The sequence below is a fragment of the Babylonia areolata genome, chromosome 5, assembly GCF_041734735.1.
Source record: "Babylonia areolata isolate BAREFJ2019XMU chromosome 5, ASM4173473v1, whole genome shotgun sequence".
NCBI lineage: Eukaryota > Metazoa > Mollusca > Gastropoda > Neogastropoda > Buccinidae > Babylonia > Babylonia areolata.
The window spans coordinates 49,713,031-49,725,530 of record NC_134880.1 but is presented as its reverse complement, the minus strand read 5'-3'; the positions used below and the strand labels follow the sequence as shown (position 1 = coordinate 49,725,530).

The 12,500-nt window shown below is 45.1% G+C and overlaps 1 protein-coding gene across 3 annotated transcripts in view; it reads left to right on the top strand.

Moving 5' to 3' along the window:
• The window catches only part of LOC143282134 (repulsive guidance molecule A-like), a 64,686-nt gene that overhangs the window by 22,724 nt on the left and 29,462 nt on the right, over positions 1 to 12,500 (top strand). Inside the window, exon 1 of one of the 3 annotated variants that reach the window (XM_076587661.1) lies at positions 927 to 1,775. The exons of 1 other annotated variant lie outside the window; for it this stretch is intronic. In XM_076587661.1, coding sequence (XP_076443776.1) covers positions 1,762 to 1,775 — 14 coding nt within the window. In that variant the 5' untranslated portion in view covers positions 927 to 1,761. Of the gene's footprint in view, positions 1 to 926; positions 1,776 to 12,500 lie in introns of those variants that run through there. One more of the 3 variants, XM_076587662.1, reaches the window with a different exon arrangement.

Here is a 12,500-nt window from a genome sequence, read left to right as displayed (position 1 = left end):
AGAAGAAGGAGAAGAAGCAGAAGGAGAAGAAGAAGAAGAAGAAGAAGAAGGAGAAGAAACGAAAAGAAACGAAACGAAACGAAATTTATTTCACCAGGGTAATGAGATGAGCAAGTATACATACTTTTTTTTTCCACCCAGCCCTGGACAAAAACAAGACAAAACAAACAAACAAACAAACACCCCCCCCCCCACGCTCCTCCCCCCCCCAAAAAAAACAAAACCCAAAAAAACCCACGCAATTATCAAGCACAAGAAAAAAAAATCAAAGTACTGAATTGAGAAAAAAAAGAAAAAAATTGGGAGGGGGGGGGGGGGGGGGAGATGGAAGGAAGAAGAAGGTGGAGGAGGAAGAGAAGAAGGTGAAGAAATCGTATTATACACCACTGGGGGGGGGGGGGGGGGGGGGGGGGGTACGAGTTAACGTGAGTCATGGGCTGGATTAGATATATCCTGCCGTGAAATACCTCAAAGGGGAGTATATCTGGTCTGACATCCGTGTTAAGCGCGTTGGGTTACGCTGCTGGTCAGGCATCTGCCTGGCATATGTGGTGTAGCGTATATGGATTTGTCCGAACGCAGTGACGCCTCCTTGAGCTACTGAAAATGAAACTGAAACTGACACCCGTGGAGTCAAAACGGTGTTTGGAGTCATTTCTAGGGTTACACCGGCTCAGGATTTCCCACTGCCAAGAGAGAAAAGAGATCGACCGCATGCCTGGAAAAAACAAAAAACAAAACAAAAAAACTGCACAACACCAAGGTAAACTGTAAGCACCTCCTCCCTTTTCTGTCAATCTGTCAATCACACGTTAACCGCCGCCTTCCTCCAGGGCAAGATCCTATCGTGGCGGAGGCCCTGAAAACTAAACAAAGCAAAGCGAGGCGCGAATGTTGCCAGCGGTGTGAGATCCCGACAGCCAAGGTGTCGTCTGCTTGAGCCGTGAGTTTCTTCAGTCCGTGGTGTGTGTGTGTGTGTGTGTGTGCTGCTGGCGGGACACGTTGGGGTCCTGACTGCCGCTCTCCGCTCTGCTTGTAGTATCGGGGGCTTGCAACACCAACTTCAAACACAAACAGGGAACCAAAGCTTTGCAGTTACAGACGACTGCTGGCTCTTCCAAGTTCCCCATTGACTGTGTGGGTACCTTCTTCTCCGTGCTGCTAACTTTGCAATGTCCTCGTGAAACTGTGAAGAGAGGGAGGAAAGTTTGCCATCAGCAGAACTTGGGGAAGAGAGATCGCAGCAGTGTGAGTAGTGTGTGTGTGTGGAGAGAGAGAGAGGGAGAGGAGAGTCGCTTCAACACACGTGAAACTGGGAGCTGGTAGCTACACTGCCGATCATCCATCAAACGCTTCAGCAGGTCCCGTTGGGTTCGGGTGCCTGTGTGTGAGTGTGTGTGTGGTGTTCTGGAATCAAGGCTGTACTGTGAAGGGCTGAAGAAGGTTTCATGGAGGCCTTTGCTCCCCCTCTGACAATTAGAGAGGTGTTCAATCCGTGTGGAGGATAGCACGAGGAGAGAGCTATCCTCGTGTTTAGGAAAGAGGGGGTTAGGGTTCAGTTTGCCCACGCGGACTACTATACCACTATCGTGTTCTCCAAACTGATCGGTGTGTGTGTGTGTGGTCAGTGGCGGCAGTAGTGTGAAGGGGCGGTGGAGGGGGTGGGGGGGGAGGGGAGCGATTCCACTCGCTACAAGGGGCAGGATGATGATGACAAGGGGGCTATGAATGATATGACAGCAGGATTAACTGTTACGGGCCATGCCGACATGGCGGTAAGTCTGCACAGCACAGCTTTTGCTTGTGTCTGTCTGTCTGCTTCTCTCTCTCTCTCTCTCTCTCTCTCCATCTCTGTCTGTCTGTCTCTCTATTTCTGTCTGTCTCTGTGTCTGTCTTTCTGTCTTTCCTCTGTGTGTATGTGTGTCGTGTGTGTGTGTGTGTGTGTGTGTGTGTGTGTGTGTGTGTGTGCGTGCGTGTGTGTGTCTGTGTCTGTGTGTCACTCTGAGTGTGTGTGTGTGTTTGCCGTGACCGGTGTGTTGAGACCGGTGCAGAGTATTTCAGTTCTACTTTCATCATAACATATTGCTATACCAATAACAACAGTGTTTTTGTTGCACACGTGTGCATTCACAAGCACAAATCGCACGTGCAAGCACTTGTTTATAAATTCTCTTTATTTTATTTATTTTTTTAGGGGTGGTGTGTGTGTGTGTGTGTGGGGGGGGGGGGGGTGAAATACAAAACGGGAATAGCCAAACAAAAAAATTGACAGCATCATTCCTCTCTTCACCAGTGTGTCTTTTTGAAAAATCATTTGCTCTTAATCCTATTACAATGACAGTGACAATAGTAATAATTATGATAAAAACATGAATACTAAATGAAAATGAACAGACGACGACGATGATGATAACAATAACGATAACGACAACAGCTGTTATAAGACAGACAATTCCCTGCATCGAACAAATCTTATCTCAAACTATATCTGTTCATTACATCTCCCAGTTCCTTTCTCCGTTTCTTACAAATCATGATGATTATCTTATTCTGATTGCATTGGCACGCGTTTGTGTGTTCGTATGGGATCGTATATGGTGTGTGTGTGTGTGTGTGTGTGTGTGTGTGTGTGTGTGTGTGTGTGTGTGCGCGCGCGTGCACGTGTCAGTGCTTGTGTGCGCGCGTGCACGTGTCAGTGCTTGTGTGCGCGCGCATGTGTTGCTTGCGGCGGGTGTGTGTGTGTGTGTGTGTGTGTGTGTGTGTACATGTGTGTGTGTGTGTGTGTGTGTGTGAGCGCGTTCATGCGTGTGCTTACTTGAACAAACACTTGTCCCGTTCATATGTTCATGTGGTGCATGTAGTTTCCCATTCCCTGTGTTTAATTCAAGTATGGCATGTGTTCGTTGGTTTTGTTGTTGTTGTTTTTTCTTTTAAGAGTTGTTCCTCTGTTTTGTTTGCGCACACTTCATTAGTTTGTGCCGGCATGTGTTCCCCACACCGCCCCAGAACTGCTACATGGATCCACCCTTCTCCACTAATTATTATTTTAAGCCTTTGGGAATGCAAGCAAATACATGATGGTGTTGCTGATGAAGAATTTTTGGTTTGCGTTAAGTCTTGTGAGGAGATCATTTAGACTCAGGGATATAATATATACGCATGTATTGGCTCACTCACACGTGATTGTGTTGAATTTTATTACCTGACATGGAACAGACTGTGACCAAGCCATGATGATGAGAATCATAATGATGATAATGATAACTTTAACAATGACTATAATCACATCATCATCATCATAAAAAATAACTATAATCAGTAATAATGATAATGATGATGTATATGATGGTGATAGGATAGGATGTCTTTGTGTTAATTCTTTGCGTGCTTGTGCGCGCAAGCACCTGCGCTCGTCTCATTATGTGTGTGTGTGTGTGTGTGTTCTGTGTGTGTGTGAATGAGTGAGTGTATGTGTGAGAGCGAGTGAGTGAGTGTGTGTGTGTGTGTGTGTGTGTGTGTGTGTGTGTGTGTGTGTGTTTTCCCACTGATCGTCCCTGTCGCTGTTCGGTCTGTCTATCATAGACAACAATAAGATCCATGAATGATTTTGGCTTCACTCCACCCACACCCATCCTGTTCTTTGACCAGCAGTTATCTTTTTCTCTCTCTCTTTCTTAAACTATATCTCTGACTCACATTGTCTCTCGTTCGGTCTGTCTGCACATTCTCTCTCTCTCTCTCTCTGTGTGTGTGTGTGTGTGTGTGTGTCCGTCTCTATCTGTCTGGATGTAAAAAAAAGCACGCCAATGCTTATCCTCGAAAATAAATGTGTCCCCCTCTCTCTCTCTCTCTCTCTCTCTCTCTCAGTTTTCTCTCTCTCTGTTCTCTGATCTCTCTCTCTTCTGGTTCTCTTAATTACTGTTGTTGATCTTCCTCTTCATCATCATCATCATCATCTTCTTCTTCTTCTTCTTCTTCATCATCATCATCATCATCATCATCATCTTCTTCTTCTTAATCATCATCATCATCATCATCATCTTCTTCTTCTTCTTCTTCTATGTTCTACTCCTCTTCGTCTTCTTCTTGTACTACCCGAATAACGATGGTCTTGTGGAGGGAAGAGAAGGGAAATGGGGATTCGTGTTGCCCCAGCAAGTGTTGATATGAACGTGTCAGGGGTTGCTTTCATCACCACCCAAACATCCCCTTCCCCCCACCCCCGCACCCTCCCGACCACCCTCCCATCCACCAGATAGACCCTCCACACCTTAGTAGATGCACCCACCTCCCTTACTATTCCTCTTCCCCCTTATACCTCTTCATCATCCCCATGCATGCCCCTATACTCCTTCCCTCCCCCCCTCTCTCCTGCCTCCCCAGCACCCCCACCCCTCCCTCAGCTCCCCCGCTGACCATTAATTTTTATTCAGTCCAGTCGTCATCCTGTTATCCTTCCTCGCTGATCTATATGTACTGTCTTATTGTAACAGTGATTCATATAAATTTTTACTAAGTACAGTCATGCACCCATTCTCGCTCGACACACAGACACACATATTTACACACACACACACACACACACACACACACACACACAGAGTCCTGATGTTTATGACCCTGTGCTGTTGGCTGGACAATAAGCAATAACGTCGCACACACACACACACACACACACTCTCTCTCTCTCTCTCTCTCTGAGTCTCTCTCTCTGTGTCTCACGAACACACACTCTTGCGCGTGCACACACACATGTAATATATACTTTGTTTTTATATCACAATTACATACAGTCACACACACACACACACACACACACACACACACACACAACAAAAACTCAATGCAGTACAGCGGCCTTGTATTGTGTTGACAAGCTTCACAGCGCTACAATACGCGTCGTACAAGTGGTAAAGGAAAAGGCAGTCACGTCAGCGTCGGGTACTGGTATGGGGGTAGAGAACCGGGTAGGTTGTGGGCCTTGCCTTTGTCGCTCCCCACCTTCTTATCAGATGGAAAGGTGTGAACGCACCCCGTCCTCCTTCCTACTCCTCCTCCCCCACCCATTTCATTCCCTCCCCCCCACACCCCCCACACACACACAGAGTTCCTCTCCCACCCCCACCCCACCCCCACCACACACCCTCCCCTTACTCTTTTTTTTCTCTCCACCTTCTTTTGCCAGCACTCCTTTTCCCTTACAACCACCAGGGTCTTTTTGCTACCTGCGGGCCGACAAGGCATGCTCCGAAGCGTACACACATAGCGCTACACTGCACTTGAAAAGGAGGGGGTGGGAGGGGGGCAGGTTGGGGCTGGGGGGGAGGGGGTGGTGGTGGCTAGGGGTGGGTGGGTGGGGAGTTGGTTCCCCCCCCACATAACCCCCCCATTCCCCATACCACGCTTCCCCTCACCACCTCCACCACCTCCCTCCCCCCTCTGTATGCCTTCAACACACACCCTTACCTCACCTTCTTTCTGCTTCAGTGGTGGAGGTGGTTTTCTTTTTTTTTCTTTTTTTCTTCTTTCTTTTTTTTTCTTTCTCTCGTAATAACGCAATGCCCCTCACCCCTCCCCCTAGTCGCCCCCCCCCCCCGACCCACCCCAATCACCTTTCGTTGTCATTCTGTCAGGAGAGACACGAGCTGAGACTCCAGGTGTTGGCGGCAATGTCTTCTCTCCTTTCTTTCTGTCCTTCATTCCTTCACTCCTCCTTCATTCACCCATTTTTCTTTTTCTTTTATTGACATTATTGATTTTTATTTTTGTGGACGGGGTTGAGCGCTGAAAACGACCATATTCTGACGACATGACCATAGGCATTAGGTACACACACACACACACACACACACACACACACAGAGAGAGAGGGAAAATAAACACATGAGGGTGGCGGTAAAATCGGGGTCGATGAATAATCAGATGCTCTTCTCTTCGCGAGAGTGCGCGCGCGCGCGCGCGCACACACACACACACACACACACACACACACACACACACACACACACACACACACACATATATATCTCTCTCTCTATATATATATATTTAGAGGGAGAGAGAGAAGGAGAGAGAGAGAGAGAGAGAGAGAGAGAGAGAGAGAGAGAGAGATGTATGTATAATGTAAACGACAAACAGCGAAGATGGAGAATATTAGCTTACTGCCCATCTTCATCGTTAAAATAAATGCAATGCATTTGAACAGGTCTGCAATTCTTAAATGTTCTGGGTAAACTATGTAGATTGATAAAACATAAACGATATACAACACTGAAACCCTGACATTGATTTTTTTAATATTGGTTTTGGTTTAAGAATTAGGATGAATTCGAAATGAAAATCAAAAGAGATTTCTACCTGATAATTTATTTTAGAGTTTAGATAAAATCGAACAGAGATTCAGAACAAGATATAAACATTTTCTAAACAAATAGTTGCTTGGATATTGTAGTCTTTTACTAGTTCATTAGTAACAAATAGTGGATATTTTGGTGAAAAAAATGATTGGAATGAGTGAGTTAACTGTTGAAGGTGAACAGAGTTTTACTAGTTCACTCACGAGGACTTGTTTTATCCACAAGGTTTATGTGTAGGCTTAACACATCTGTACGACTGTAGTGTCTATCTCTATTCCCCTCCATTGATTCTGCGTCTTAGCCCCACATTGTAAGTCTACTTTCAGTGACTTTCAGAATTTTCTATTTCACATCATCTTCAAGGCAGCTTTTCAAAATCCCGAAAATCTAACTTGATACTTCTTAACTTGTTTCTGTCTATTCTGTGTTCTTTTTGATTCCTTGCGAATTGATAATACGCCTTTTTCAATATATCGATCAAATTATTTAGTGGTTTGATTTTCGTTCTGCAGTTCTCCGTCAACAGGTTAAATATTTCTCTTAAAGCGGATTTGAAACAGTTCGGCCAGTTATATCACAAGATACTTTTTACACTACAGGCTGATGATGGTAATGATGATGATGGTGGTGATGATGATGATTAACATTGTATATAATAACAATGGAATGCGTCCTTGCTAGCAAATTTCCATGGTACATGATTTTGCGACTGCACATGACATTATGATTGTTGAGTGTTTTCTTTTGTCATCTGAGGAAGAGAGGACACACTTTGAATGAAACAAACAACTGGCATTAAGGGGGGGTTGGGTTGGGGGGAAGCACACACACACACACACACACACACACACACACACACACACACACACACACACACACACGTCTATCTATCTGTCTGTCTGTCTGTCTGTCTGTCTGTCTGTCTGTCTCTCTCTCTCTCTCTCTCTCTCTATATATATATATATATCTGTATATATAACTGGAGACCTACGAAATACTAGAAAACTGCGGTTGTAGCGTAGAAGTATAGTTTCAGAACAGACGATGGTCAGGATGGGGCAGTTGTTGAGTTTAACGACCTATTGACATGCGTCCTTAAAATTTTGTTGTTCAGTGCTGGGGTCTTGGCTTGGTGAAGGTTTCGGTGTTCGAGGGGGTAGAAGGTCAATCAATCAACCAACCAACCAATCAGTCAATCAGTCAGTTAGTCAGTCACTTTATTGCCTGACACAAGAGTACAGAAATTCGCCTCCAAGCGTCCCAAGAGGGAATCTGGGAGGTGACCTGGAGTTAAAAGTTGAGAAGCGCGCAAGTGAAGAGTTGAGCTAGAGTTACTTTTTGACATCACTCTTTTTTGTTTATATACATTTGGTGTGCGTAAATGTTGTTCGTGTGTAATGTTTAAATACCTCCAGGGGGGTTAATGAAACAAATTTTTTGCTTTGCCTTCTTAATTCGAGTGATGGCCTGGGAATGGTATTGGTGTTTCTGTACGTGGCAGGGCTTACAGCACTGAGAACTGTGAAGTGTTGATGTAACCATCGAGCTCAATGGTCGAGTTCCTATACTAGCCCAGTGGGTGTAACGCGTTTGCAGACTATAGAGGACGTCGACCCCATGGATTTTGTGGGTAGACAGGTGAAAACTGACCTCTCTTTCTGTGGCCGGGTGGGTGGGTGGGTGGGTGACCGCGGGTCTGTTGGAACTTAACTGCCCGTGTCAGGTGAATAGTTGTTTGTTTGTTTATTTGTTAAGACGTCGTGCAAAAGCCAGTTGTTGGCGATGTTTTATTTATTTATTTATTTATTTTCTGGGCGATTCACCATAGAAAAGCTGACTGCGGTCAGTGTGTGTGTTCTGTTTGTAGTGGTCAGGGGCCAGTTGCATTGCTCGGACGGAAGAGCCTAGTATGGTCGTAACCCGCTACTAACTGTGTGTAGTATGGAACTGACCACAGGAGTGCTGCAGTGACCTGGTAGTGGTAATGCGCCTATGAATCCACAGTCCGCGTTTTCAGTTCTCATGTGTATATATATATATATATATATATATATATATATATATAGACTGTCCACACTGCGTCAGAACCTTCCGGGCGCAGATTGGCCTGACCAGTCATCTGCGCACCCACAGAGCCCAACCCACCCACCCCCAGGATGACTAGATGGTCCTCGTCGATCCCGACGGACGAACCACATACATAGACAGGGATTTTTACTCTCCCATCCAATGCTACCGATTCAGCTAGCACGCAGGTGAATAAAAGGTACATTGGAACAAACCCAGACACTTTCATTTCACTATATGTGATGTTTGTGATGGGCATAGATCTGCGTGTTTTGTGTTGCGGATAAGAGAGACAGGGGAGAGAGAGAGAGAGAGAGAGAGAGAGATGGAATGGTTTACTCAAATTCAGGCCTCAGCCCAAAGTGATGGGGTTCACTTGAACATTCCACATACAACTCAACAACATTAGCAAACAAGCATAAATGTAACTATGCAATAAAACACACATCATATCAGTTTCTTAAAGAAACAGTTTCTCTCAGTTTGAATGACTTAGCATGACAAAAACAAGGAAAGGTCGTGGACCTCATTTGTACTGCTTGGAGCAAAATCAGTTTAAAGAGAGGAATCATATAATCTGTACAATTGGGCGAGCGAGCGAGCGAGAGAGAGAGAGAGAGAGAGAGAGAGAGAGAATATAACGGTAACGATCTTCATTCATATAAGGCCAAAGCCACATTCTGAAGGGGGTCAGTTGAACAAGAAATAAAAGAAAATTACATGACACAGGAAACCGACACCAAAATTCAACCCAAAATAGCTATTACATCAGAATACAATATTCAGTATCATGCACGGAAATTACAGTTCGTTGCCTGTTCGATGCTGCATACGAGTAGACAGACACGTTTTGTGGAGTAAACTAATGTCTTTACGACATGAGAAAATCAAAGCTAGAAGTAGAAGGATATTTGTAATATTTTGTTTGATTTTTTTTTTTTCTGAGGTCACTCAAAGTCGGCTTGTCGAGAGAGAGAGGGGGGAGGGTGGGAGGCGGGGCCTGGAGGAAGGGGGGGGGGGGGGAGAGGGTGGCACAGGATAAGGACAAGCATGTGTTTTGTGGCCCCGCATAAAAACCGTTTGTCATGCGCGCGTCTATTTTGCACACATCCGTTCCCGCAGAAAGCGCGTTCGCCTTCACCGCTGTGTTGTTGTGGCGAAGGGGCGTGCACGTGCAGCACTGTGATTTGGCTTTCGTGTCAGAGGCGTCACTGGGAACCATGACTAATGGTGGAAACTGATGAAGGCAGTGGGGGACAGAGGGTGGTGGTTAAGGCGTTGGTGTGGTGGTTGTGTGTGTGGGGGGAGGGGAGGGGGTGAGGTGGGGGGATTGGGGGGGGGGGGGGCAGATTACAGAATGGTTAGCGCCAAAAGCGTTCGTTGCCTAGCCGCCATTGATTAATGTAATGGTTTGTGACTTACCATAACCTTTCTTTTACCCAAACGACAAATGCCCAGTTTCTGTAATTGCCCCATATAGCTCTGCCTCTTAATTGTCAGGAAATACTTTGATAGCTTTACTCTGAAACAAAATGCCCTTCCACGATTTATACCAGTATGTATACAGATACAACTGAAGTGTACCTGCTGTTGATGTTGAGCTTTGTAAAAGTAAGGCCTTACCCCACTACCGCCAGAAATGGCGGACATGTTGGTGATGCGTTCAGAAGTGCAGTGCTTTCTTCGGGACCAGTGACAGTCACTGTTGATGCTACACTTCTGGTTTCGCTTTTTGACATATATATATATATATATATATATATATATATATATATATATATATATGTACACACATTGAGAAACCAGACTGGATTTATTTGCATTTTATTTGTTGACTTTTCATCTCCTTTCAACTATATTCGGCCACGTTCAGTCGTGGAAGTTAACAGCATTTAAGGTAAAACAGTTTTCTCGCAAAACTAACCCAGTCCGTTAGCTTTCAAAAAGGTCTGCCTTCTGTTGAGACATAAAAAACTGACTGAGTCCGTTAGCTTTCAAAAAGGTCTGCCTTCTGTTGAGACATAACTTCTCCTCGTGCCTCACAAACAAAAACAAAACAAAACAAAAAAACAACACCCCCCCCCCCCCCCCCCCCGAAAAAAGCAAACCAAAAACAAACCGCAACAACAAACGAGTTTTCCTTGGCAAAATTCTGCAGAAAAGTCCACTTTTATAGAAAAACAAATAAACGTGCAGACAGGGGAAACACACACACACACACACACACACACACACACACACACACACACACACACACACACACACACAAACAAACAACCGGGTGGCGCTACTCAGTGGCGACGCGTTCTCCCTGAATTGCACACAGAAAAAAAAAATCTCTGTTGTGTCAAAAAGTAAAACAATACAACACAATACAATCACCAGAAAAAAATTGTTCTGTCAAAACGTAAAACAGTACAAGACAATACAACCACCAGTAAATAATCTGTTGTGTCAAAAAGTAATACAATATAACACAATACAACAATCACCAGGAAAAAAAAAATTAGTCAAGTCAAAAAGTAAAACAATACAATACAAATCAATAACGTCAACTCCCAACCTCAAGTTTATTGTGATACGGGTGACAGGGAAAAACCACCCCGGGAAATTGGTGGGTGGGGGAGGGGAGAGGGGGTGAGGGGAGAGGAGGGGACCTATCTGACTTTACACTGACACCACCAGAACGGCACCATGAGCTGGGGAAATGTCAGTTTTTATGTCAGGTGTCTGTGATTCGAACTCATAACATTTTGAGTACTGCGAGCTCGGTTGAGTCAGACAGGTCTGCAGGATAACAACAGTGGGTTGTTTCACACTCGACGAGCTCTCTCTGTGTCTCTCTCTGTCTCTGTCTCTCTGTGTCTCTCTGTCTCTGTCTCTCTGTGTCTCTCTCTGTGTCATTAACCCCCCCTCTCTCTCTCTCTGTATCATAATCTGTCTCTCACTCTTTATCTGTGTCTCTGTTGTGTGTCTGTGTGTCTGTCTCTCTCATATATTACAGCTCTCTCCCCTCTCTTTCCATATGTCACATTGTATCTCACTATTTATCTGTCTGCCGCTGTGTGTGTGTGTGTGTGTGTGTGTGTACGTGCGTGCATGCGTGCGTGCGTGCGCGCGAGCGAGCGTTTACAGGTTCGGCTGCCAAACCAGACGCGTTGAGATGGATGAAAGCCGTTAGGCTGGTTAATGTTAATAGCAGCGCTCATTAGCATTGCACGTGCAGCCACTATCCCCTGGCAGCTTTTGCGGCAAGGAAGAGGACTATTATGGGATGGAGTTACACCTTCATTGTGGCAAGCACCCACACCCCCTTCACACACACATGCACGCACACATGCACGCACACACACGCACGCACACTCACACACACATACACACAGAGCACGCATATACCCTCTTTCTTAGTCCCACCCATTCTTCGCTTCACTCTGTCAAGACTCAGAAAGGGAATGGAGACTGAGGCATGAGGAAGCAAAGCACAGAGAGAGAGGCACACAGAATGACTGACAGAACGACAAACAGACAGAGGGAGATGGGCATATGGAGGTAGACAGTGCGACATTAACAGACAAGACAGAGAGAGAGAGAGAGAGAGAGAATTCAGAATTCAAAACTTACAAATTTCTCAAGGATTGATAGTTTAGGCATGATATATTCTTTCCATTCTATCTACACACACACACACACACACACACACACACACAGAAAGAGAGAGAGAATTCAGAACTATAAACTTACAATTTTCTCAATTATTGAGCTTTAAGGCATAATATATTCTTTTCCATTCTGTCTGAGAGAGAGAGAGAGAGAGGGGGGGGGGGGGGGATTTGTCGAAGAAATCGGGCAGTGTCAGCCTTGTGATGCATAATATATATATATATATATATATATATATATATATATATATAATATATGCCACACTTGCACGTTGTCAGATCTGCATCCGGTTCCAAAGTTCTGACCTTCATCTGAGGTTGACTGACTACTCGCCACACACCACCACCTAACCAGTAGACCTGTCGAATTATCACACCCTATGGAGTGATCGGGGTACACACTCTGCCCGGCTTAAAT